Below are 25,761 nucleotides of genomic sequence, written 5' to 3'. Positions count from 1 at the left end.
TTCCCCACTGTTATCAGACATCTGAATGGTTCTTCTATAAGCTAGGGTACAGGCCCAATTCTCCAACTAACCTGATTGTAGATATCGGACTTTTTCTCTGGAACTGTTGCACTAAAATGCTGAGAAGTATATTCAGCATGATGGTATCTTTGCTTTACCATTTGCACATGTTTGGTTTGATTGTATTCATGTGAAGAATTATCTAATTTGATTGGATAGCACGCTGTCACTTTCTGTACACGTGACAATAATAAACTCAAACCTAAACAAAGTTGGCTCAATATGTGAGAAAGAACTGCAGATGCTGGTTAAAATCAAAGGTAGACACAAAGAGCTGGAGTAACTCAGCGGGTGAGGCAGCTCCCTATTGCAATAATTTTTTAAATGTTAAACATTAGTGAATGTATGCATTATTGTAATCACACCATTCTTTTTTTTTAAGGGAGACCCACTTGGGTGGTATTGGTGGAAAGCGAGTGAGACGAATAAAAACCATGGAACTTTAGGATTTGGTGAAAACCAGCCTCAGTTCAGCTGACAATGCGGATTGGAGTTACTATTTTGTACCAGGTAGCACATCACATTTAGGATTAGTCTTAGAATATAAGTAGGGACTAGAGAAGCTGATATCAATCTTCATGATGCAGTAAAGTATTGAAGTGTGTTCAAAGGTAGATTATAAGGGGGTTTCAAAGAGGTACAGAAGATGAAATTGTTTCTACTAACAGGAAGGTTCACACACAGCCACAAATTTAAGGCAAATGACAAACAAAATAGTTGATAGGGAAGAGAAGTCACATTTTCTTTTAAAGAAATGCAATATCTGAAATGGTGGTGCAAGCAGAATCAATAGTATTTCCAAAGAGGAATAGATTAATTAGTCACAGTAACATTTGTATAAAGGGGCAGGGAGTGAGAATAATGGAACTGGTTTCTTATAGGGAGAATAGACTGAATTATCTTCTCTGGACTTTATGGTTCAAAAATGACAAAACTAAATCAGGCAATACGCAACTTTATGAAACACCGTCTGATAAATACAATGTTTGAAAATTATGAAGATTCTGTAACTCTTCAACATACCCAATCTTAGTAATAGATCTTTTGGAGCCAAGATCGACCTAAAGCGTTTAATCTAATTAAAAAGTTGAACCTTGGCTGTTGCCATGTAATTTACTGGAATCTGAATGATGAGCAGTGAACGCCATTGTTACAGGTTCAAATGAAAGTCCATTTTACCAGCAAGTCATTTCTTTCCAAAGAGGTCTCCCAGCAGATAAGCACAAAACTGGATCTTTCTTCAGGTAAGATGCACTGCACCCAGTTTTCCATTGCATTGGGCTGTGGGTGAGACATTATTTAACTCAGATTTGATAATTTAATGCCTTATTATTTCAATTTGAAAAAGCACAAGGCCTTCATGTAAAGGAAAGAAAACATTGTGCAAGCCTTGCAGCTGCAAGCACATTCTGTTTCAAAATATCTTGCCCAATTGCATTACAAAGTATAAATAATGTAACTCCAATGTTCTGCTCACAATTGTTCTCTTTGTAATCTTCAACAAGGTTACAATATCACATTGTTTTGTTTTAAGCTTGACTCAGCATTTGGGTTTTTTTTTTGGTCAGGCTTAACGTCTGTGAGCAACTTTTTTTAAACTTGGTGGGTGAAGAATAAGCCGCCACACTTCAGAGTTTGATGGAAAAAGAGCTCCCACAGGAGCATCCGTGCTCTGCCCGCGGATTGTGCAATATTTGGAAAGAACTCCGGATCAGCTCCTCGCTGTAGTCCACTGTGCCTCCCTTCAGGTACTCCAGACTGTCACAATCAATGACAATACAAACGCCATCCTGTTCAAAGACCCTAATTTGCAAAGACAAGTGTAGAGCAGAAAATTACACATCTTCCAAAAAGGTGTTTTATTCCACATACCATAATAAGCCATAAATCTATTTAATACCAGATACAAACTCAAGATCACAATAGCAGGTTGCATACACTCTGAGAGGATCACTTATCAGGTAACAGTCTTATAAATCAAAGTGCAGCATTTTCACCATATTGTGTATAAGTTGCACAACATGCAAACACAGTATCAACCTTTATTTAAGATGCTTTCATGTCCTTCCAAAGCTCAGTGGTGTAAACCAGTGCTTCTTAAACTGGTGAATGGTTTACCCAAGGGCAAATCAAATTATTTTGGGGTTAATTAAACTAGAGGGGTGAATGACTTAATTTATTCAGATTTTTTTTTTCTGTACTTAAAAAAGGTATTGCCATTAAAGTGGCCAATAAGCTCTTATTCCAGCGGAGCTGGAAATTTGATTTTTTTTTTTCTCTCTACCTATGGTTTTCTAATTTCAAAGTAGCAGGATATTTCCCAAATTTACTGCAATATAACCTTTTAGGGAAGACCAGACCAGCTAGTGGGATCATAAATGTAAGGCACACTGGAGGATCACCGTAGGCAACTGTTGAACTGTAACGTTACTTTAGTTACCAAAGTTGATATTTGGTGGTATTGTGATTTTTCGTTGGGGAGAGTTATAGAAAGTTATATTAGTTGGATACCAATATATTAATTCACCTACTGGTACTCCATGGTTTTTTGAGCTAGTTTTCCAAGAAAAAAACTGCAGTAAACTTCTTTTTTTTTTCACTCCTAGTTTTCTTTACATATTTTTAGGATCTTCACAAAGTTGAATAAAATAAAAACTTCAGAAATGAGTTAATTTATGGTTTTTGTTCATGTGACAAAATAAATTATATTTTAAATTATACACAAGGGAGAATAATACGAAAATTACAAAAAAACAAAAGAACATTTAGTCGAGGGTGAATGAAATTTTGTGATCAAGACTCAAGGGTGAATTACACTGAAATAGTTTTAAAAGCACTGGTGTAAACTATGTGATTATTCCTGTCGGAATTTACTGATTGAAAATAGTTCTTTGTGTTAGGAATGTAATTTATTGCCATCCACAATCCAATGAGATATGACAGACATTTGAGATCTTGGTTAAAATACAACATCACACAATACTGGTACAGCATAATACTATGGATGATTTTTTGAACACTAGAAGTTAAACACAAAATTCTGGAGTAACTCAGCTGGACAGGCAGTGTCTCTGGAGAGAAGGAATGGGTGACATTTTGGGTCAATACCTTTCTTCAGACTGGATGAAAGCTAGGGTGGTTCTGTGGGGAGGGATGGGGATGGGGAGAAATTGCCAATGACAAAATCTGGAGCTAGACATGAAATTTAGAGAAAAAGCCCAGATACGATGGTTGTTCGTCATGAACTTCTGAAATTACCCCTTTGAAATGAATCTCGATGGTAATTTCTCAATAAGCTCAAAAAGATTTCACCTTTTCCAAATATTTAAAGTCCAAAGTACTATCAAATGATTAATGAGATTCCATTCAAAGATGTATCCACTTTGTAGACCCCATACACGTGCAGTCCCAGCTTCAAAGAATTGCATATATTAATTGATTCTAAAATCATCTCTCTCGAACTTCATTCATCCAAACACACAGCTCTCTAAGAAGTCATTGCCTATTATGGAACCACACATGCATTTGTAATAGTGGGAGAATACTGTGATCCAGCAAAAAATAAAATTGTGATAACTCCAAACAAAACTCAGCAATTTTTTTTTACCTGTCATCTGAGTTCATTGTTTTATCCAGTATGAACTTATACTGGAACCCTGAGCAGCCACCTCCTTCCACTTGTACCCTCAGGAATTCATCCTTGTCCAGGATTTTCTGGAGGCGCTGCAAAACAGTGATTATTTAAAGAAACTTTAATCTTATATAATTCTTCAGAAAGCTGCCACAAAGTATAGTGAGGAAAACTGCAGATACTGCAAATATGAAATAAAAACAAGAAATGCTGGAAATCTCAGCAGGTCAGGGAATGTCAGTGGAGGGAAAAAAAAGTCAACATTTCAGGTTAAAGCACAAATGAACTGGTTGGAGCATCTCCAAGCAATGGCATTTCTTACTGATTTATTACAGCTAAAGTAAAACTTTATCTGACGATGGTCGCTGATCAGCAGACTTTCTAGATCTGTGGATGTTTTTCCAAATTCCACACTCTTTTAAAGATTATATGAAAAGATCTTCTATAATGCCATAGTATAATAACTTTATCCAGTGAACCCAGTAAGTTTCAGGGAAGTGCAGGAAACAGAACCAGGTAATGTTCAACCTGCAGGAACCTGGGGCCAGTGACTTTCATGGAAGGGAAAGAACAGTGGATCGGTCTATTCAAGGAAGTACAGGAATTATCACCAAGTGTGCCTGGCACTAAACCATCAAGATGTTTCAATGTGAACTTGTACTTGATGGAACTCAACTGGAGGAACAGCACCTCATATTATGCTTGGGCAGCTTACAACCCGATGGTATGTACATTGAATTCTCCAGTTTTAGGTAACCCCTACAACTCGCCCCCCCCACCGTCCAAATATAAAGGCCTGCCCCTCCTCCCTCCACACTGTGCCCCATCTGGACTCACTCCTATTTCCCGCCTCCCCCTACATCCCGAGCTCTGGTTTCACAATCTGCAACTCTTCACTCCCTTTGTCTCACACCTTCGGTTTTAAAGATAGACACAAAATGCTGGAGTAACTCAGCAGGTCAGGCAGCATCACTGGAGAAAATGGATAGGTGAGGTTTTTAGGATCAGGACCCTTCTGTAGAAGACCCCTGAGTTACTCTAGCATTTTATATCTATCTTTGGTATAAACCAGCATCTGCAGTTCATTTTTATTATATTAGTGACGTTGAGGTACACAACTGAAGATGTGTCTGATTGGTAGCAAAATCACCTAGTGGTCACCCCCAAGAATACCGGGTGTCAGTTGTGGTGAAGAACCTTAGGGATTGTAACATCCTGTCCTACTAATCAATACCTTCGGTTTTCATCTAACACTTGCAACGCTTTGTCCTGCCTCTCTTCTCTTCCAGCTTTCTCTCCCCCCCCCCCCCCCCCCCCCACCACCCACGATCAGTCTGAAGGGTCTCAATCTGAAATGTTACCGATTGAAATGGCTATTGAAATGGATCGAAGGCATCTTATCAATTTTACCTTAACACAGCTATCACTGATTGACACGGTATCCTGGGGTAATCCAGCCTTCGCCTCTGTATCTTGACCAGCTGAAAAGTACCTTCTAGTTAACTGAGAATTTAACAACTGTGGGTGGGTTACAACTTGGGTCATGTTAGCTAAGAACACAGGATGGCTCTGCAAGGAAATGGACAAACATGGCACCCTGTCAAAAATACAAGAATGAAAACAGTCAGTTAACAGAAGAGTGGACAAAGTAAGAAACATCTTGACAATTTTAATCTTTGTTCAAATCCACTAAACAGCCTTATGTGTCAACTAGCACAGTATTACCATTGCAGTTAGAGTCAATCCACATAGTTAATCTGATACAAGTCAAGGCATGGCAGAGTCATTGTGTTTTTTTTTTACAGAGTGACACATTACATGAAAGAAAGCAGTCAACTTATCAATGTCTAATTAGCTGGGTATACTTTGAGCTGACACATTCTGAGAGCTGTGTCCTGCGCACCATTGCCAGCAAACTGCGAAAATTACTATGGGAATTCAGACTGACCTTATTGATTCCTTAAATAGTCAGCACTGGCAAACTTGAGAAATGAGTGCTGGCCTTGAATTAACCTGTCATTAACCTCAAGAGTAAATTAGCAACTTGCTCATTTTCACCAACTGCTGGTATTAATTTTGTTTTGACTCCACAGGTGACAGAACTTTCAATTATGTCAGCACATCACTATTAAGAATTAATAGCAGCAGTTTAGGGTCAGTGGCGATGGATCATTCCATCCGAGTATGAGACCTTGATGCTTGGTCAGAGTGGGATGAAAGAGACTTGTATTCATAGTCTTTAAAACACTTCCAGCCATTTTGTATAGAAGATAGACAAATAATACCTGTTTCACAATCCAATAATGGTGGTATTGTTTGAAACCCAATTGTTAGCCACAATGTGAAAAAATCCCTGTTCTTTTCAAATAATGTCTATGAAATATTTTAGATGCATCTCAATAATAACTGGATTTATGCCATCTGAAAACAGGCATCACTATCTCAGGTACAAGGGTAGACTGTGGTGAAATGTAACTACATGAAAGGCTCCAGTCTACTCGAATAATCTGTATTAAAGTTATATTTCACAGGAATCTGACCAATTTACAAATAAATTCCCACTATGAAGTTATTTTAAAACTGATCCTTTTCAGATCTGAGATATCCCTTCATTACTCGGTCTACAACCCTTCATTACTGGGGTAATCCAAAAACATTAAAATTAAGTCAAGCAACAGATATTTATTACTTTCAATGCACTTGGAAATGTTATGGGTTTAAAATTTAAAATAAGGTAGTGACCTTTGGATATCAAATCCACCCACACAGGTATGGGGGAGGAGGGTTGAGAATTTAAATCATTTCTAAGTCATTAACAAATAACTGATTAGAAATAATGAATTTGAAAAGTTAAAACCTCATACTTTGAAGGGGTATGAATTACTCCTACTCAACTTCAACAGTCACCCTCAGTTGCTTCCTATTTAACTTTCACCTAGTCATCCATGTACATACAATATTGATTCAGATTTCTTTCATAGAAACATAGAAACATAGGTGCAGGAGTAGGCCATTTGGCCCTTCGAGCCTGCACCGCCATTCAATATGATCATGGCTGATCATCCAACTCAGTATCCTGTTCCTGCCTTCGCTCCATACCCCCTGATCCCTTTAGCCACAAGGGCCACATCCAACTCCCTCTTAAATATAGCCAATGAACTGGCCTCAACTACCTTCTGCAGCAGAGAATTCCAGAGATTCACCACTCTCTGTGTGAAAAAAGTTTTCCTCATCTCGGTCCTAAAAGATTTCCCCCTTATCCTTCAACTATGACCCCTTGTTCTGGACTTCCCCAACATCGGGAACAATCTTCCTGCATCTAGCCTGTCCAACCCCTTAAGAATTTTGTAAGTTTCCATAAGATCCCCCCTTAATCTTCTAAATTCTAGCGAGTACAAACCGAGTCTATCCAGTCTTTCTTCATATGAAAGTCCTGACATCCCAGGAATCAGTCTGGCGAACCTTCTCTGTACTCCCTCTATGGCAAGAATGTCTTTCCTCAGATTAGGAGACCAAAACTGTACGCAATACTCCAGGTGTGGTCTCACCAAGACCCTGTACAACTGCAGTAGAACCTCCCTGCTCCTATACTCAAATCCTTCTTCTCCCACAGCCTGACTGCTTGGTACATTTTTCAATACAATAGAATACAATACAATTTATTTGTCATTTGGACCCCGTTGAGGTCCAAACGAAATGTCGTTTCTGCAGCCATACATTACAAAACGAAAAAGACCCGAGACACAACACAATTTACACATACATCCATCACATCGCTGTGATGGAAGGCAAAAAAAACTTATCTCTCCACTGCACTCCCCCCCCCGGATGTCAGAGTCAAAGTCAAAGCCCCCGGCGGGCGATGGTGATTGTCCCGCGGCCATTAAAGCCATGCCGGGTGATGCAAGGTCGCGCACCGGGTCTTGGTGTTAGAGCCCCGGCGGGCACTCGCAAAGTCCCGCAGTCATTCCAAGCCGCGTGGGGTGATGTTAAGTACCCGCTCCAGGTGCTCTTCAACCCCGCAACTCGGGCGGGAGAAGTCGCTGCTGCGGAAGCCCCGAAAAGCTGTCTCCCACCAGGGACCCGCGGGCTTCCGGTGTTGCCGTCCGCCAGACCCGTGGTTGTAGCCTCCGAATCTCCAGGAGTCGGGTCGCAGCAGTGCGCCACCACAGCTTCACCCGCTCCGGACTCGGCCAGCTCTGCGACGGTGAGTAGGACCGCAGCTCCGCAACTGGAGCCCCCGGTCGTTCCTGTTGGAGGCCGCTCCACGTTGCAGCCCCAACGACAATGGAGACCCGACAAGAAAAGGTTGGGTCTCCCGTGCAGGGGAAATATTTTAAAGTTACCCCCCCCACACCCCCCACACACATACCCCGACAAAAAAAATAAAATAAAAACTACATAGAAACGAGACAAAAATAATAAAAATACAGACGGACTGCAGAGGCCGCTGCTGACGAAAGTCGCGCCGCCCACCGATCAAGCTTTACACGTCACACTTTTGCATACATTTTTCTAAGTATTTCTACTTTCTTACTATACTTATAGAAAATAGGTGAAGGAGGAGGCCATTCGGCCCTTCAAGCCAACACCGCCATTCATTGTGATCATAGCTGATCGTCTCCAATCAATAACCCGTGCCTGACTTCTCCCCATATTCCTTGATTCCACTAGCCCTTAGAGCTCTATCTAACGGTCTCTTAAATCCATCCAGTACTCATATGGACATTTGTTCCCTTGTTATTCTCTAGTTACCCCCAATGCACACCACCAGATTCGGGGACAATTTCTTCCCAGATGTTATCAGGCAACTGAATCATCCTACCACCAACTACTATAGTAGTGCTGAACTACTATCCACCTGGAACTGAACTCTGTCTTGGGAGCGGGTTATGGGGAAGGAGGGGGGGTGGGAGACAGTGTTAATTTATGTAAATGTGAATCCATGGGTGGGTTTGGGGAGGGAGGGAGTGTAAAAAGTATGAGTATGTGAATGTTTGAAGTTCTTTTAAATGGAGAGACACAGTAATCTCGTTGTATGTGACACATGCAATGACAATAAAGCATTCTGATTCTGATTTGATGACCCGCAGACTATCCTTGATCAGACTTTGCTGGTTTTACTTTGCACTAAACTTTATTCCCTTATCATGTACATGGATTGATTGTAATCACGTATTGTCTTTCTGCTGACTGGTTAGCATGCAACAAAAATCTTTTCACTGCACCTTGGTACTCGTGACAATAAACTAAACAACCTAGGTCAACCAAAGAGGTCAGCAACCTAGATTCACCATACGAGAGATATTTTCTCTTGCCCTGTCAAGTCAAGTCATTCAAGCCACCCTAAAGTGCAGTGAAATGAATTTGCCAGCAGCGATACAAAAGAACACACAATGCACAATAAAAAATTTAACACAAACATCCACCACAGCATTCATCACTGTGGTGGAAGGCAGTTTGGTCAGTCTTCCTCTATTTTCCCCCGTGGCCGGGACCCCTCACCCACTCTCTCTGCTATTTAAAATGTCCACCCCTCACCACTCTCTCCGCTATTTAAAATGAACTAATTTTCTCTTTTGTGTATACAAGGAACTGCAAGCTGCTGGTTTACAAAAAAAAAAACCAAAAAGTGCGAGATTAACTCAGCGGGTCAGGCAGCATCTCTGAACATGAATATGTGACGCTTCAGGTCTGGAAGATCCCAACTTGAAACGTCAACTATCTGTTTTGCAAAGATACTGTCTGGCTCGCTGAGTTACTCCAGCATGTTGTGTTATCATTTTATTTTGCTCATTCTAGCCAAAGGACATTAAATATTCATTCAATTTTTGGTTTGTATTTCGGATTGCCAACATCCGCCATGCATCCCAGTCACACAACAAAATCCTGACTTGCAGATGTATTGACATTTTTTATCAATGCCATGGGAAATTTCTGGAACAAACTAGTCAAATAAACTGCGAAGTACCTTCTAGAGTTCACATAGAACAGTACAGCACAGAAACTGGCCCTTCGGCCCATAGTGTCTGTGCCAAACATGATGCCATGATCACCCCTTAGCTGCCTGCACATAATCTATATACCTCCATTTTCACATGGAAAAGTCTCTTAAATGCAACTATTTTATCTGCCCCCACCGCCAACAGTGCATTCCAGGTACTCCTTACCCTCTGTGAGTAAAAAGAACTTGCCCTGCACATCTCCTTTTGCCCTTCACTTTAAAGCTATGCCCTCATGGGCAATAAGTTCTGACTGTCTACCCTAGTTATGCCTCATTTTATATACTTCCGTCGGGTCTCCCCGCTACCTTCAACATTCCAGAAAAAACAATCCAAATTTGCCCAAACTCCCCTAGAAAATAGGTGTAGGAGTAGGCCATTTGGCCCTTCGAGCCTACACCGCCATTCAATATGATCATGGCTCTCTAATCCGGTCATCATTCTGGTAAACCTCCTCTACACCTTTTCCAAAACCCCAATATTTTCCTGTAATGGGGTGACCAAAGCTGTACACAAATGCTGTTAAAAGCTAAAATACACCTAAAAGCTGCATCATGACTTCAAGATAACATAAGCCTCCATGTTTTTGAGGACAGCTATGGATGTGCAATAATTGCAGATATTGTCAGCAATGTCTAAATCACTCAGAAAACACCAGTTGAAATTTCCTAATACATGAATGATACTTTATTGCCGGAAAAGATAATGTAAATCAAGAGGTATTTCATTTAAGTTAATATCAAACGTGTGTGCATATTAGTTTTCACCGAGGTATTCAGAGGTTTGAAAATCTCGTTTTTATTTCTTCAAATAACAAAAATCAAAACACCACCCTGTTGCGCAAGTATGCAAACTGAAATAAAAGTTCAAGTTCAGATTCAAGTTCAACTTCAGCACTGTTGAAGGCTGCATGATAAGACAAGGTCAAATGATAACAGCCAATTATCAGTGTGACTGTCAAGGAGGATTTTAACAGCTGCAACCAGCATAAGATTTTAATAGCTGCAACCAGCATAAGATATCAATCATATGCGTCCCACAATATGGTATTTCATCTACATAAATAACGTTTTATTGCTCAATACAGATGTTAGTTGACAGTTTTAAGGGCACAGAATAACAGTTCATTGCCCCACGGTATGGATTTAAAAGTTACACTTTCACATCTCACCAAGAAATATATTATGGAGGTGGTTTAGGGGTGAGGTACACCAAATTATGAAGGACACACAAGTAGAAAGTAAGAAACCTTTCTCCCTGGTAGAAGTATACAAAACCAGAAGGCTTAAGTTTAAGTAAAGGGTAGGAGGTTTATAAGGGATCATAGAATTTTTTTTCCCCACTGGAGAGTGGCTGGTATCAATCATAAATTGCCTGCATGAACAGTGGCTCATGTAATATTTAAGTATTGAGGACTGCGCTTAAATTGCAAAGACACAGAAGGCTATGTACTAATTGTTAGAAAACATTAGTATATAGAGGTACTCCATAACTGGCATGACCATGGTGGGTCAAAGGGCCTATTTCTGTATTGTATAATTCCATATTGATTAAAGATTGTCAACTTCTCGCTATAGGGCGATTTCACGAAAGGTCACTGGAGCGTAGATCCGCACCCACGTGACCGAAAATTTAAAGTGGAGTACATGCGATACTTCCGGTACATGTTAGTGAATGGGAAAACACGCACTTTCACACCTGTTAAAAACATCGAAAACGGCCAGTTTTTGAGCTGCAATTTACTGTGCCAGTCGGGGTGACCGTGAGGCACAGCTACCTAAATTTACAGTCCAAAAAAAAGATAGAAACTAAGGTAAATTCAAGAGGGAGCTGAAGGTGCAAAACCAGCGGAAGTGATCAGCGGACATTTGTCGTGGGGATTCAAAGATCCAAAATATCGGGAATTATCGCGTTTGCTCGCTGCATTTCATCAAAAGTAAGGCATTATTGACTTTTTTATCTTTATTCATTTGTTATATGAAAAGTTTTAAAGTTTTAAAAGTGAAAAATTCGTCAGTAAAATTGCAAAATCAGGATATTTTATTATTTGCCAAAATATATTTCTCAATGTTTCTTGTTTAAAGCCTGCACATTCACCCAAACTATTTATTTATTTATTTATCATCTAATAACAGACAAGCCTGCAACATGGAATGATGTCAACAATCCTGATTTTGGCAAATAATAAAATGTCCTAATTTTGTTCAACTAACAGCTGACAATTATCCCATTCCTTAGCTTGCATCTGAGGAAAATGTATTTCAAAATGCATTGATAGTTTACGATTATTTAAATGGTAAATGTAACCTCAGAAGCGTTTTCATTTTGCATGTTAAAACCCACCTGAGAACCATGGGCGATTTTGCAATTTTACTGACGGATTTTTCACTTTTAAAACTTTTCATATAACAAATGAATAAAGATTAAAAAGTCAATAATGCCTTACTTTTGATGAAATGCAGTGAGCAAACGCGATAATTCCCGATATTTTGGATCTTTAAATCTCCACGACAAATGTCCGCTGATCACTTCCGCTGGTTTTGCACCTTCAGCTCCCTCTTGAATTTACCTTAGTTTCTATCTTTTTTTTGACTGTAAATTTAGGTAGCTGTGCCTCACGGTCACCCCGACTGGCACAGTAAATTGCAGCTCAAAAACTGGCCGTTTTCGATGTTTTTAACGGGTATGAAAGTGCGTGTTTTCCCATTCACTAACATGTACCGGAAGTATCGCATGTACTCCACTTTAAATTTTTGGTCACGTGGGTGCGGATCTATGCTCCAGTGACCTTTCGTGAACTCACCCTATAAACATTGCCTAGCTGAGTATCTCAGTGTTTAAATTGTAGATCTTCAGCATAAACTAGTTTATAATCTGCGCTCTCCTAACATTTTCAGAATGGTTTTATTTTAATGAGACAATATTAACCTACAGGTTTGGACATCCATGGCAAGCAGTTGCAGTTAATATCAGGCTGACAGATAGAATTATACAAACACCAGCAATACCATGACTGATTAACAATAACATATGGAGAGATAATGTGGTTTAAGGATTCACCAGATATTCACAGAGAATGCATCTAATATTCATAATATAAGAGTATTTGCAGCAAATACATAATTGTGATGTTAAGTATCGGTATATCAGTGTCAGCTTTCTAAAGGAAGTTGGCTACCTTCTAAAGGAAGTGGCCTTGGTGAGACCACACCTGGAGTATTGCGTACAGTTTTGGTCTCCTAATCCGAGGAAAGACATTCTTGCCATAGAGGGAGTACAGAGAAGGTTCACCAGACTGATTCCTGGGATGGCAGGACTTTCATATGAAGAAAGACTGGATAGACTCGGCTTGTACTCACTACAATTTAGAAGATTGAGGGAGGATCTTATAGAAACTTACAAAAATTTTAAGGAGTTGGACAGGCTAGATGCAGGAAGATTGTTCCCGATGTTGGGGAAGTCCAGAACAAGGGGAACACAGTTTAAGGATAAGGGGGAAGTCTTTTAGGACCGAGATGAGAAAAAAAAATTCACACAGTGGTGAATCTGTGGAATTCTCTACCACGGAAAATAGTTGAGGCCAGTTCATTGGCTATATTTAAGAGGGAGTTAGATGTGGCCCTTGTGGCTAAAGGGATCAGGGGGTATGGAGAGAGGCAGGTATAGGATACCGAGTTGGATGATTAGCCATGATCATATTGAATGGCGGTGCAGGCTCGAAGGGCCGAATGGTCTACTCCTGCACCTAATTACTATGTTTCTACCTGTAATGAGAGAGCTTGAGCTGGCTGGGACTTGGACCACAGGAGGAAGGGTGATCTTAAAGAGTACAAAATCATGAGAGGAATAGGTCAGGTACACGCAGAGTGTTTTGCCCAGAGTAGGGGAATGGAGAACCAGAGAACATATGTAGGGAGTAACTTTTTCACACAAAGGGTGGTGGGTGTACGTAGCCATCTGCCGGAGGAGGTAGTTGAGGCAGGAACTATCGCAATGTTTAAGAAACATTTGGACAGCTACATGGATAGGACAGATTTAGAGGATTATGGGCCAAAGGGAGGCTGGTGGGACTAGTGTAGCTAGCATGTCGACCGATGTGGGCAAGTTAGGCCGAAGGGCCTGTTTCCACGGTGTGAGATTCTATATCTTTAACCCTACTGTGAAATAGATAAGGACATAAGTGATAGGAGCATAATTAGGGCATTCAGCCCATCAGGTTTACCATCGCCATTTAATCATGGCTGATCTATCTCTCCATCCTAACCCCATTCTTCTGCCTTCTCTCCATAACCCCTGACACCCGTACTAATAAAGAATCAATCTATCTCTGCCTTACAAATATTATTGGCTTGACCTCCACAGCCTTCTGCGACGATAAATTCCAGATTCACCACCCTCTGACTAAAGAAATTCCTCCTCCTCTCCTTTGTAAAGGAACGTCCTTTAATTCTAGGCTGTGACATCTGGTCCTGGACTCTTCCACTCATGGAAACAAGGGCCTTCACCCAAAATGTCACCTATGCCTTCTCTCCAGAGATGTTGCCTGTCCCACTGAGTTACTCCAACTTTGTGTGTCGATCTACAGTTTAAACCAGCATCTACAGCTCCCTTCTACACTCTCCACATCATGAGAGGAATCGATCGTGTCAACGCAGAGTCTCTTGCCCAGAGTAGGGGAATCGAGGACCAGAGGACATAGGTTTAAGGTGAAGGGGAAAAGATTCAATGGGAATCTGAGGGGTAACATTTTTACACAAAGGGTGGTGGGTGTATGGAACAAGTTGCCAGAGGAGATAGTTGAGGCTGGGACTATCCCAATGTTTGGGAAACAGTTAAACAGGTACATGGATAGCACCCGCTGAGTTTCTCCAGCAATTTTGTGCACCCAGGTACATGGATAGGACAGGTTTGGATGAATATGGACCAGACGCAGGCAGGTGGGACTAGTGTAGCTGGGACATGTCGGCAAGTTGGGCCAGTCTCCACACTGTATCACCACTCTATGACTCTACGTAGGCCTTTCACTATTCAACTTGCTGTTATCTTGACCTCAGGCCTATTTACAAGATGCCAACCCGTTTGTGGGAGAGGCCAACCCGTTTGTGGGCGTCGAGCTAAAGGTGACAGTGCGTTTCAGTGGCCACTGACTGCTATAGTTCCTCACCTCCTCCTCCTCCACCACAATTCAGCAGCAACTAACAAGGATCTCCTCAGCAACCCGCTGGCCACCATTTTCCTCTCGGGGGTGGGGGGGCGGAGACAGCGGAGACGCAGCAACTAACGCAGGAGGTCCCGCCCACTCACCCCTCCCATTGGTGCAGCTCCCAACCTCACACACGTTAGCCCAGAACCGAGCGCTCCTATTGGCTACAGGACGCGTCCATCATCAACCAGGAGGGGGGCCGGGGCTATTGTCCCGCCTCCTACCGTCATTGGTGTAACGGCCGCCGGTTTATTTCACCGGGCGGCATTGTCATTGGATGTTGCACCTGCCTGTCATAGCTACCTGGGCGGGGCTTATATCGAGAGCAGTCTATGGCGAAATATCAGTCCCACCCACATCGGGAGGGGGAGATAGGGGGAGAGATGGGGGAGGAATGGGGATGAGAAGGGAATAGGGAGAAGGAATATCTACGGTTTAAACCAAAGGTTATAGAGCAGAGCTCTTTGGTTTAAACCAGCATCTACAGCTCTTTTCAGCACTCTCCACATCATGAGAGGGATAGATCGAGTAAGATGCACAGAATCTCTTGCCCAGAGTAGGGAAATCGAGGACCAGAGGATTTAGGGTTAAGGTGAAGGGGAAAAATTTTAATAGGAAATCTGAGGGGTGTGGCATTTTCACCACAATGGTGTGAATGCAATGAGGTTTTGATGGAGGGGGTCCTTAAGCTGTGAGGCTGTCCTGGACTATCCCTACGTTTAAAAATACAAGTACAACCCCTTAGGACAGGTTTGGAGGGATAAGATGGCCAGACTTGGGTGGGTACTCTATCCAGTGTTTCTGGGACATGTTGGCCCAGGAGGAGGAGGCAATAGGCAATCAGGGAGGAGGGAATGTGGCAAAGACCCTGGAGGCAGGGAATGGGCAACAGGGCAGAAAGCTAGGCTTTCTTTACTGCCTGTTGCACCTGGGCAACAGGGAGGAGCTGCAGAATCGGAAATAGTCTGCTTTCCTGGCCAGGAAATGGATAACCTCATAAGGGGGAGGAGCCTACGAAATAGGGGGGGGGGGGTGGAATGGGGAGGAGGAGGAGGAAATAGGCAGAGGGGAGGTGGGAATATGAAGGGGTGGGAGGACGAAGGGGGAATAGGGAGGAGGTATATGGAAAAGGGAATATGGAGGGGATTGATTATGTCGCCTCGCGTCTCTGATGGGTAGAAGGCGATGATTTTCCCGACCTCGGGAAATCAGGGCTCCAAATTAATCTCATTATTAATACAATGCATTTAGTTAATAAAGAAAAGAGGAGTTTAATGGGGAAGGTGAATTGTTAGTGGTGATGTTACCCTTGTCAAGGCGTCGATGGTCCTCGAGTGACAACACGAGGGAGGGAGGGAGGAGACGAGGCGGTGGAGAAGGAGGGCAACGCGGACCCGCCCCAATGTACGGCGGAGCGGCTCCAAAACACACACAACAAACAAACAATGACTGCTGGAGGGGGGTAGTTGAGGCTGGGACTATATAAACAAGTACATGGATAGGACAGGTTTGGAGGGATATGGCCAGACGAGGGTGGGTGGGACTAGTGGAGCTGGGACATGTTGGCAAGGAGGAGGGAATAGGCAACAGGGAGGAGGGAATGGGCAATAGGGATGAGGGAATAGGTAGGAGGAAGGAATAGGGAGGAGGAGGGAATAGGGAGGAGGAGGGAATAAGGGGAGGAGGACGAAATAGGGAGGGGGGTTGGATGGGGAGGAGGAGAGGAAATGCAAGCGGTGTTGTTGTTATCGAGGGTCCCCGAGTAACAAGATGGAGGGAGGGGACGAGGCGATGGAGAAGGAGGGCGGCGCAGACCCGCCCCAATGTACAGTAGAGCGGCTCCAACAACAGTTCCATGAATATAGATATTTAATAAAGACAAGAGGAGTTTAATGGGCAAAGGGCAGGTGATTTGGTGATGCTGTTGTTGTCAAGGCGTCGTGGGTCCCCGAATGGCAAGATGGCGGGAGGGGGACGAGGCGGGCTGCAACGCGGATCCGCCTTCATGGGCGGGGATGTTCACCCGGCGGCGATACACGAAGCGGGCAATGGATCGCAGCGCTTTTATTTAAGCCGCCGTGTGGCGGCGAGCAGCTGCTCACTCACTTTCCCCGGTGGCGACAGGGAGACATGGAGCTCGGCTCTCGGCTGGCAGTCGGCCTGCTCCTGTTGGCCCTGTGCTCGGCACAGCCCGTCAAGTTCAAGGACTGCGGTGAGTCCACTGCTCCCTTTCTCCACACACACACACACAGTGATGGGGGTCACTAACTCAGCGGGACAGGCAGCATCTCTGGAGAACATGGATATAGGTACAAAATGCTAGAGTAACTAACTCGGAGGGAAATTTAGCATCTCTGGAGAACATGGATATAGGTACAAAATGCTGGAGTAACTAACTCTGAGGGAAACTTAACATCTCTGGAGAACATGGATATAGGTACAAAATGCTGGAGTAACTAACTCGGAGGGAAATTTAGCATCTCTGGAGAACATGGATATAGGTACAAAATGCTGGAGTAACTAACTCTGAGGGAAACTTAACATCTAACTCGGAGGGAAATTTAGCATCTCTGGAGAACATGGATATAGGTACAAAATGCTGGAGTAACTAACTCAGAGGGAAACTTAGCATCTCTGGAGAACATGGATATAGGTACAAAATGCTGGAGTAACTAACTCAGCGGGACAGGCAGCATCTCTGGAGAACATGGATATAGGTACAAAATGCTGGAGTAACTAACTCGGAGGGGACAGGCAGCATCTCTGGAGAGAAGGAATGGGTAACATTTCGGGTCCAAACCCTTCTTCAGTCTAACTCTTTCTCCAAGTCGACACTTCATTAGTGTGTAGGAAGAAACTGAAGATACTGGTTTAGAGTTCAAGTCTCCTCGGTAGAAAATTAAAGAAGATAGACACAAAATGCTGGAGTAACTCAGCGGGTCAGGCAGCACCTCTGGGGAGAAGGAATGGGTGATGTTTATAGAGCACCATTTACACTATATTTCGCTTGGGTAGCTTACAACCCAAGTATGTGGCCGAACCCGAAATGTCACCTATTCTTTCTCTCCAGAGATGCTGCCTGTGCCGCTGAGTTACTCCAGCATTTTGTTTCTATCTTCAGTGTAAACCAGCATCTGCAGTTCCTACACATTTCATCTGCTCCACTGTGAAATGTCCTCGAGGTAATGCCTACTTTGAAGAAGTTCTCCTCCTCGCTCCAACGAGGGTCTGAAGAAGGGTTTCTTCCTGAAACATCACCCAATCCTCTCCAGAGATGCTGCCTGTCCTGCTGAGTTACTCCAGCACTTTGCGTCTATCTTCAGCATTAATATTTATTTTTCTAATTTCAACTAACCCTTCCATTCCCTCCCTTTTTGTCCTTCCCTACCCTAGTCACCATAGTAGTTTCACTTAAAATAGACACAAGGCGCCTGAGTTACTCAGCAGGACAGGCAGCTTCTCCGGAGAGAAAGAATGGGTGATATTTCAGGTTGTAACTCTTCTTCTGTCTCGACCCGAAATATCACTGAGTTTGACCAGTGTAAACCAGCATCTGCCATTCCTTATTGCGCTACAAATTTCACTGTCGTCCTGCTTAGTCTGAAGAAGGGTCTGGACCCGAAACGTCACCCATTCCTTCTCTCCAGAGTAACTCAACTCCAGCTTTTTGGGTCTATCTTTAGTTTCATTGTTTGTTTCCGCTCATTACCACCTACCCCATAGCCAACCATGGACCATTGTGGGCTCTATCTTTCCTTGATCATCATTGCTGGCTTTGATTTGTTCTCATCATGTCTTTCATTCTTCTTTGTACCTTTCATACCTCTAATTTACCTCTCACCTTAATCTCAGTCTGAAGAAGGCTCTCTACCTGAAATGTCACCTATTCCTTCTCTCCAGAGATGCTGCCTGAGCCGTTGAGTTACTCCAGCATTTTGTGACTATCTTCGGTGTAAACCGGCATCTGCAGTTTCTTCTAACACGTATCCTAAAGAAGTATTGTAATTGGACTTTTATTCTTGTAGTGAAGTGATCGGTAATTTTCTAGTGAGATGTATATTTGAAATTATTATATTCTTTGTAACTAATAGCAAAATGTGTCCTGAATTTAAAGATGTGATTGTATATTTAAATTTGAGTTATCTTTGTAATTAATGCCACTTCTGAAAGGATGCATGATGTTGAAGGATTTGAGAGAGGTCGTTGAAATTGACCAATTTCATGTCCTGAAATGATATTATATTGATTACCAGTTATGTGTTGGTGTGAATTGTATTACTTCAAGGCAGATTTTGTTTCAAACTGGATCTAGTATCTAGAGGTTCATAAAATCATGAGGAGTATCTTAGATGGTAAGGTGACAGCAGATGGATTTAAAGGGCAACATTTTCTCAAAAGCTGGTGGATATATGGAATAAGTTGCCAGAGGAAGTGGTCGAGGCACGTACAATTACCAAGTATAAAACACATTGGGCAGGTACAAGGATAGAAAAGAGTTGGAGGGACAAGATGGGCCAAAGAGCTCTGACTCTAATCACCAATGAATTAATTTGTCTCCCATTTCGTTGCAGGATCTACAACTGGAAAAATTATTATAGTGGATATCACACCCTGCCCATCACTGCCATGTATACTCCGCAAAGGACAGTCTTACGCTGTGAATGTGACTTTTGCCAGCAGTAAGTCTTGTTTTAAAAATGCATTATTGGCACCGATAGCACAGTTTAGAATCCGTGCAGCTCGGAACAAAGCTTTTCAGTATTTTGAATGTGCCAGTTCTCTGTAAAGCAATCTAGTTGGTTCTTTTTGTAGCGCTTAATTCTTTCTTTATTGTGTTACATATTCTGATTTGTGCCTTTCAGCAATGGATTTTCACTTTTCAATGCTAGTATTTAAGTATGTAATATTTAAAATTCATCTATATCATTGGCCCAAGTGCTTCAATGTGTAGCTAAAATATACTAAACTAAGAGGGACCCGTTGGGTCCCAGTCACACGGGAGGCTTGGTTCCCCCCCCAACGCAACCCGTTCTCCCAACGCAATATTCCACCACTCACCCATAGCCCCTAACTGCGCAGGCGCGGCTCATTTCCCCTCATCCCCGAGCACTCCCTCCCCCTCCACCTCCTCCTCTTCATGTGTGGGAGGGGAGGAGGGATGGGGGAGGGAAGTGGGGTGTGTGAACGGGGAGGAGTAGGAGGGGGGGGACGAGGGTGTTGTGGGGGAGGGGGGTGTAGGTGAGGTGGGCGGGTGTGAGGGAGGGTATGGGTAGGTGGGGGGGAGGAGGGATGTGGGGGGGAGGGTGTGTGTGGGAGGAGGTTGTGGGGGAGGAGGGGTTCTGTGGGCGGGGGCTGTGTGGGGGGGGTGGTGGGGAGGCGGGGGGTTGTGGGGGTGGGAGAGGGTGGGGACAGGGGTGTGTGTGTGGGGGGGGTGGCAGAGGGGTATGTGTATGGGGGGGGCTTGTGGGCAGAGGGGGGGCACCACGGGGGGGGGGGTGTGGGGGGGGGGGAGTGAGCTCGGAGAAAAGACGGGGGAAGAGCCATGGGGAAGTGTGCGGCATTACGGGGAGGGGGTGCGGGAGCCAGCGAGGAGGACCGGAGGGGAAGGGGTTGGGGGGTCAATGGGGACTCCAAGCGGGCGCTGGTCGTTCTCCTCCGCCAGGATCAGAGTCTCCGCTTTCCGATTGGTAACATCGGCGCCATCTCCGATACCGGGCTGATTCTCTGATGCTGGGCTGGGTCTCCCACGCTGGACTGGGCCTGGTCGGGTCTCTGACGCTGGGCTGCTGCTTGGGGCGGGGCTGGGCTGCTTTGGGTCCCTCCAAAAGTCCGGTTGGAGACCTCCGCCGGCCACCCTCAGCTCCAGTAAAGATGCGAAGGCACTGGAAGGGGCGGACCGTCCCAGGGAGTGACGAGAAGAGACTAACCCGCGCGTAGAGATCGATCTGCTCACTTGTGGTTTTTAAGATTCTTAAACCTCAGTAACTTTTACGACATTCAACCGATCGGAACGAAACTTGACGTACTCGCAGCACAGGAGAATGGTGATTGAACTGGCGGGAAATCATAGCACTATCGCAAACCGTTTTTGCGCAAATAGAAAGTCCGCCAAACCCGAAGATAACAAGATCAGAGTTTTAGTTGTGTAAAGATAGATAAAATAGAGCTAATCAGTTGCATGGAAATGCGAAAGGCACGAATGATGCTTTTCCCGTGACTTCTATTGTGATAATGACCTTTGTGTCCCATATATAGACCATGAATTGCCTGTTGTTGAAAACCTGCTCTTGAATAAATGAGAGCTAATGATTGTAATTTATTTCACAGAAACATCAAGTCAAAGAATAGTGGCTGCAGTTTTCGGCATTATGAGTGGCATTCCAATTCCATTTAATGTCCCTAATAGTGATGGTTGTAAATCTGGGATTCAGTGTCCCATTCGGAATAATCAGATCTACCACTACCTCAATTACTTGCCAGTAAAAATGCAATACCCATCAGTAAGTGAATTGCAAACTGTATTGTTTAATCATTGTTTTGTCTCGGTAATATTTGGTCTAAACATACATTATGTACTAACGCTCTTTGGAATGCAGACTGATCCACTACTCCATCCAGTGAGGATATTGTGTAATTTAAGATGTTCTGGTTCTGGTTGATTACTGTACAAACACCTCATAAGTGGTTATGAAAATGAAAAAAATGAAATGATTCAATTTATTGTCATTGTCAGTGTACAGTACAGAGACAACGAAATGCATTTTTAGCATCTCCCTTGAAAGGGAGACACAGGGCGTCGCGGTGTGCCCGCGCCTGCCGCCGTAACATTCCATTGAAAAGTGGGCCTGTTTGCCCAAGGACACAACGTTGATGCACTCCAAGCGGGATTTAACCGGCTACCTCAATCCCCAGCCGAACTCTTAAATGATCTGTCGTAACATCAGTGAGTTAGCGATTACATTTTGAAGCAAACAAGTTGGGATGTAATTGATTTAAATGACAACATCAACTCTTAAGCAAACTGGGATGTTTGATTCTAAAATATCTAATAATTAATATATCTAATAATTAATAATAATAATAATAATTAATTTTATTTATGGGCGCCTTTCAAGAGTCTCAAGGACACCTTACAAAAATTTAGCAAGTAGAGGAAAAACATTTAAGGGGAATGAAATAAATAGTAGAGACATGCCTAGTACACAAATTAAAGATATAATTCAATTCAAAACACAATATGAGGCAATTCATGCACAGATGAAAATTGAGGGGACGTGGGGCTAAGGATATGTGGCTGCTCCAACAAAATCATGATTTGAATAACACTTACAACAGTTCCACTGGCTCTCAGCAGTCCATTCATGTTGGTGATACAGCCCTCAGATTAGTGCAAGAGCTCCACTTTTCTAGAGAGTGTCACTATATGCAGGTGCAGCAGAATACTGGACAATCTTCAGCTTTGCATTTTCTTGATGTGAGAAAGCCATGTCGTCACTAGCACCCTGAACAATTGCTACATGAGCAATAAAACAAAGTTCACATGGAAACTTAACTTAAAAAAAATATTGTCCTATCGAATATTTCAAAATCTCAAGTCCAGCAACCTTTGTGGAATGTGGAGCTGAGGGATGGAACTCTATTTTAACTTTTAGTAGGGGTATCCAGAAAATTGCCTTTCTTGTGAATGTGCTTTTTACACCAACGTTTATTTAGTTAGTATCTCAGCTTTCATTTAGTTCAAGTGGGAAAACAATTGTTTAAATATAAAGTACAAGTTTATAATGTCTTGCATATCCTGGACAGATGCAGAATCCAATAACCACTCCATCTAATATTTGCCTCCATTTTCTTTTTTTTCATTTCATTTTGGTGGGTTTTGCTCTTGATATCAGCAAAACCTGCTGTTCATACACCTGGTCACGGAAAATCCACAAGGTTGGGCCAAAGTGTTCCCAATCTGCTTCCTCAAATGTAAAACTAAGATGGAATATCATGCTTTTCGAATCCGACTTTTCTGTCCTGGGCCTCCTCCATGACCAGAGTGAGGCCCGCCGTAAATTGGAGAAGCAGCACCTCATATTTTGCTTGGGCAATTTGCAACCCAGCGGTATGAACATTGGCTTCTCCAATTTCAGGTAGTCCCTGCTTTCTCCTCCCCTTCCCAGCTCTCCCTCAGCCCACTGTCTCCGCCTCTTCCTTTCTTCTTCCCCCCCCCACCCTCACATCAGTCTGAAAAAGGGTCGACCCGAAATGTCGCCTATTTCGTTCGCTCCATAGATGCTGCCTCACCCGCTGAGTTTCTCCAGCATTTTTGTCTACCTTCGATTTTCCAGAATCTGCAGTTCCTTCTTAAACATCTTATGCCTTTTTATTAGTTGCCGATGGACCGTTATGTTGAAATTTTGGAAGCTATTAGCTAAACCTCAAACCTCGGGGATTGAAACACTGTATTCATTGTTGCATAGTATGTTGGGCAGAGGATGAACAAAGACAATCTGTCCAATGTGTCACTGAATGCTTTCAGGAATTGCATTTCAACTTTTCATTGAAGTCATTTCAAGACTGCATGTGTTAATCTGAGATTAGGCACCATGTTGCACTTGTCTTAAGTGTGGTAAACAGTGAAGACAATACTTTAAATGCAAGATGACCTAGCTGGGATGAAATTAATGTGCAGATAATCAGCATGAAACGTTGAAAGTTGAAATTATTTCTTAGACCAGTTCTTGGGATGGGAGATTTCACCTGTAAGTTTAAAGCGGATAAACTAGGGTTGTTCTGGAGACGGGATGGTTGAGAGATGTTTTGATGGAATAAATGGAAGGAAGGTAGTCCCATTAATGGTTGATTCATATGCCCACCAATTCTCCAACACAGCAGGTTATTTACAATAGCCAGTTAACCTACTGATTAGTTATTGGGATGTTGGAGGAAACCAGAGCACCTTGAAAGTGGGGGAAAATGTGCAAACTTCACACGGGCAGACCACAGGTTGGGATTGAACTGACTGCTGCACCACAATGCTATCTGAAGTTTACTGCCTGTAATGTTGAGGAAACATGATCAATCATTGCATAAAAGTGAACTGGGAGTTTTTTTAAAGAGTTGTGGGGAATGAGCATAGAAACTGGAGACAGCTTGGCCTTTAGAGCAGTCTAATGATCATAAAACCACTTATTTTCTTTTCCCAGGTTAAATTGGTGGTTGAATGGGAACTGAAGGATGAACTTGACCGAGACCTGTTCTGCTGGAGGATCCCTGTACAGATTTCCAGTTAAATTAATTTATATTCCTCAGCACTGCAACAAAATCCAAGTCCATTTATCCCCACGCACCAAGATGGTTCCTTTACCTGTGTATGTGAGCACTGGGCCAAATTAAAGCAAAATTTCTGTTTTGCACAAATTGGAATATTTTGAACATGTGTTTCAAATGATAAACAATGATTTATCCAAACCATGCGTTTTTGTAGACAATAAACATGTGAATGACCGTTAAATGTGAATTTGTACAATCTGGGTGCTTTCAATGTTCTTTGGTTGATCGCACAGGACAAAGGATGACTTGCTTCCACTTTTTGGTTCTTTGGGTTCTGACATGATTGAAGCCAATGTGGGACCCTCATTCTACCCCTAGTGGAGCAGGGGGTGCTTAACACCATTGGTAATTGGGCAGTTTGAGGCTATGTGCTTGTACAGCTATACATGCTGGCCCACATTCCACTCTGAGAATTCCAGTCTGAAGAAGCGTTTCAACCTGAAATGTCACCCATTCCATCTCTCCAGAGATGCTGCCTGACCCGCTGAGTTACTCCAGCATTTTGTCTATCCACTCTGTGTGAACATGGAAACCCTTGGTTCGATAGTATGTTACTTCTTTTTCCCTGAGAGTTTTGAGCATAGCTTTGAAACTTTATCTCTGTCCGTTTGATAATCTGTGCCCAGGACAGAGCTTGGAACAGTATGTTTCTTAGTGGAGGCCGGGGATGTGCGTACAGACAGTGAGGCTTGCCCTATAGAGTCAGTATAGTGTAACTAAGGCCTGGTGGGATTTTTGATCTTGAAGACAACATTGATGTCAGTTCACTTACCCTCCCAGTGGAGAAAATTTGCAGAGAAATTGGTGGTGGTATCTTCACTGCCTTGAGGTATCTATTGTCCAATACTCCAAATCAAGGAAACTTAGGAGGCAGTAATCACTACCGCTTGATACAACACCAGTGCTAGGCATTGTGGTCTTGGTTTTCTATCCTTAGTGGAGGAAAGGCATTGCACGCCTACTGAATGTGATTGTGGATTTCAAAAACGATGTTTGTCTGAGAAATGGAGGTGATTGACTCTTCCAGAATCTCGCTATGAAAGTTTGCCCGTGAAAATCGAAAGCCTCATCTTGGGAACAGATGTGACAGAGATGGAGAAATTGAGAGTGGGGGATAATGTCTTTGCAAGACGCAGGGTGGGAGGAAGTGTAGTCCAGATAACGCTGGGAGTCGGTGGGTTTGTAGAAGACGTCTGTCGATAATCTGCCCCTGTGACAGACAGCGCGATCTGGAAAGGGGTATCAGAGATGGTCCAAGTTCATTTGAGAGCAGGGTGGAAGCTAGTGGTAAAAGTTAACGACATCAACATGTTCTGCATGGATACAGGAGATAGCCTTGATGCAGTTGTCACTGTAGCAAAAAAAAGTTGGAGATGTACTACCAGGGTATATTTGGAACAAGGACTAGAGGTCCAGGGCTAGAGGGTCTGAGCTAAAGGGAGAGGTTGAGTAGGCTCTCCCTATGCTATTCTTTGGAGCGCAGGAGGATGAGGGATGATTTTATTGCGGTGTATAAAATCATGAGAGGAATAGATCGGATAGACGCA

At 43.1% G+C, this 25,761-nt stretch overlaps 2 protein-coding genes across 2 annotated transcripts; one reads left to right on the top strand and one right to left on the bottom strand.

The window, feature by feature from the left end:
- Positions 1 to 999: 999 nt before the first annotated feature.
- On the bottom strand, positions 1,000 to 14,981 carry isca2 (iron-sulfur cluster assembly 2). The gene is made up of 4 exons (XM_055640135.1): positions 14,858 to 14,981; positions 5,102 to 5,288; positions 3,668 to 3,783; positions 1,000 to 1,863 (listed from the first exon to the last, which is right to left on the bottom strand). The coding sequence occupies exons 1-4, from the start codon at positions 14,923 to 14,925 to the stop codon at positions 1,689 to 1,691; spliced, it is 546 nt and encodes a 181-aa protein (XP_055496110.1). The 5' UTR covers positions 14,926 to 14,981; the 3' UTR covers positions 1,000 to 1,688.
- Positions 14,982 to 16,907: 1,926 nt separating this feature from the next.
- LOC129700003 (NPC intracellular cholesterol transporter 2-like) lies at positions 16,908 to 24,301 on the top strand. The gene is made up of 4 exons (XM_055640134.1): positions 16,908 to 17,108; positions 19,468 to 19,575; positions 21,224 to 21,396; positions 24,088 to 24,301. Exons 1-4 carry the CDS (start codon positions 17,027 to 17,029, stop codon positions 24,172 to 24,174), a joined length of 450 nt encoding a protein of 149 aa, XP_055496109.1. The 5' UTR covers positions 16,908 to 17,026; the 3' UTR covers positions 24,175 to 24,301.
- The last annotated feature ends 1,460 nt before the right edge of the window (positions 24,302 to 25,761 follow it).

The sequence above is a fragment of the Leucoraja erinacea genome, chromosome 9, assembly GCF_028641065.1.
Source record: "Leucoraja erinacea ecotype New England chromosome 9, Leri_hhj_1, whole genome shotgun sequence".
Taxonomy (NCBI): Eukaryota; Metazoa; Chordata; class Chondrichthyes; order Rajiformes; family Rajidae; genus Leucoraja; species Leucoraja erinaceus.
Note: the sequence above shows the minus strand (reverse complement) of the source record. Positions and strands in the feature narration are given on the sequence as shown.

Bases quoted from the DNA above. Each gene is read 5' to 3' on its own strand.
- LOC129700003 (XM_055640134.1), top strand. From the start codon at position 17,027: ATGGAGCTCGGCTCTCGGCTGGCAGTCGGCCTGCTCCTGTTGGCCCTG. The intron at 17,109-19,467 runs GTGAGTCCACTG...ATTTCGTTGCAG, and splicing joins CGTCAAGTTCAAGGACTGCG to GATCTACAACTGGAAAAATT. The intron at 19,576-21,223 runs GTAAGTCTTGTT...TTTATTTCACAG, and splicing joins GAATGTGACTTTTGCCAGCA to AAACATCAAGTCAAAGAATA.
- isca2 (XM_055640135.1), bottom strand. From the start codon at position 14,925: ATGGTGGCCAGCGGGTTGCTGAGGAGATCCTTGTTAGTTGCTGCTGAA. The intron at 5,289-14,857 runs GTGAGGAACTAT...TATTTTTGACAG, and splicing joins TTGTGGTGGAGGAGGAGGAG to GGTGCCATGTTTGTCCATTT. The intron at 3,784-5,101 runs GTAAAATTGATA...ACTGTTTTGCAG, and splicing joins TCAGTGATAGCTGTGTTAAG to CGCCTCCAGAAAATCCTGGA.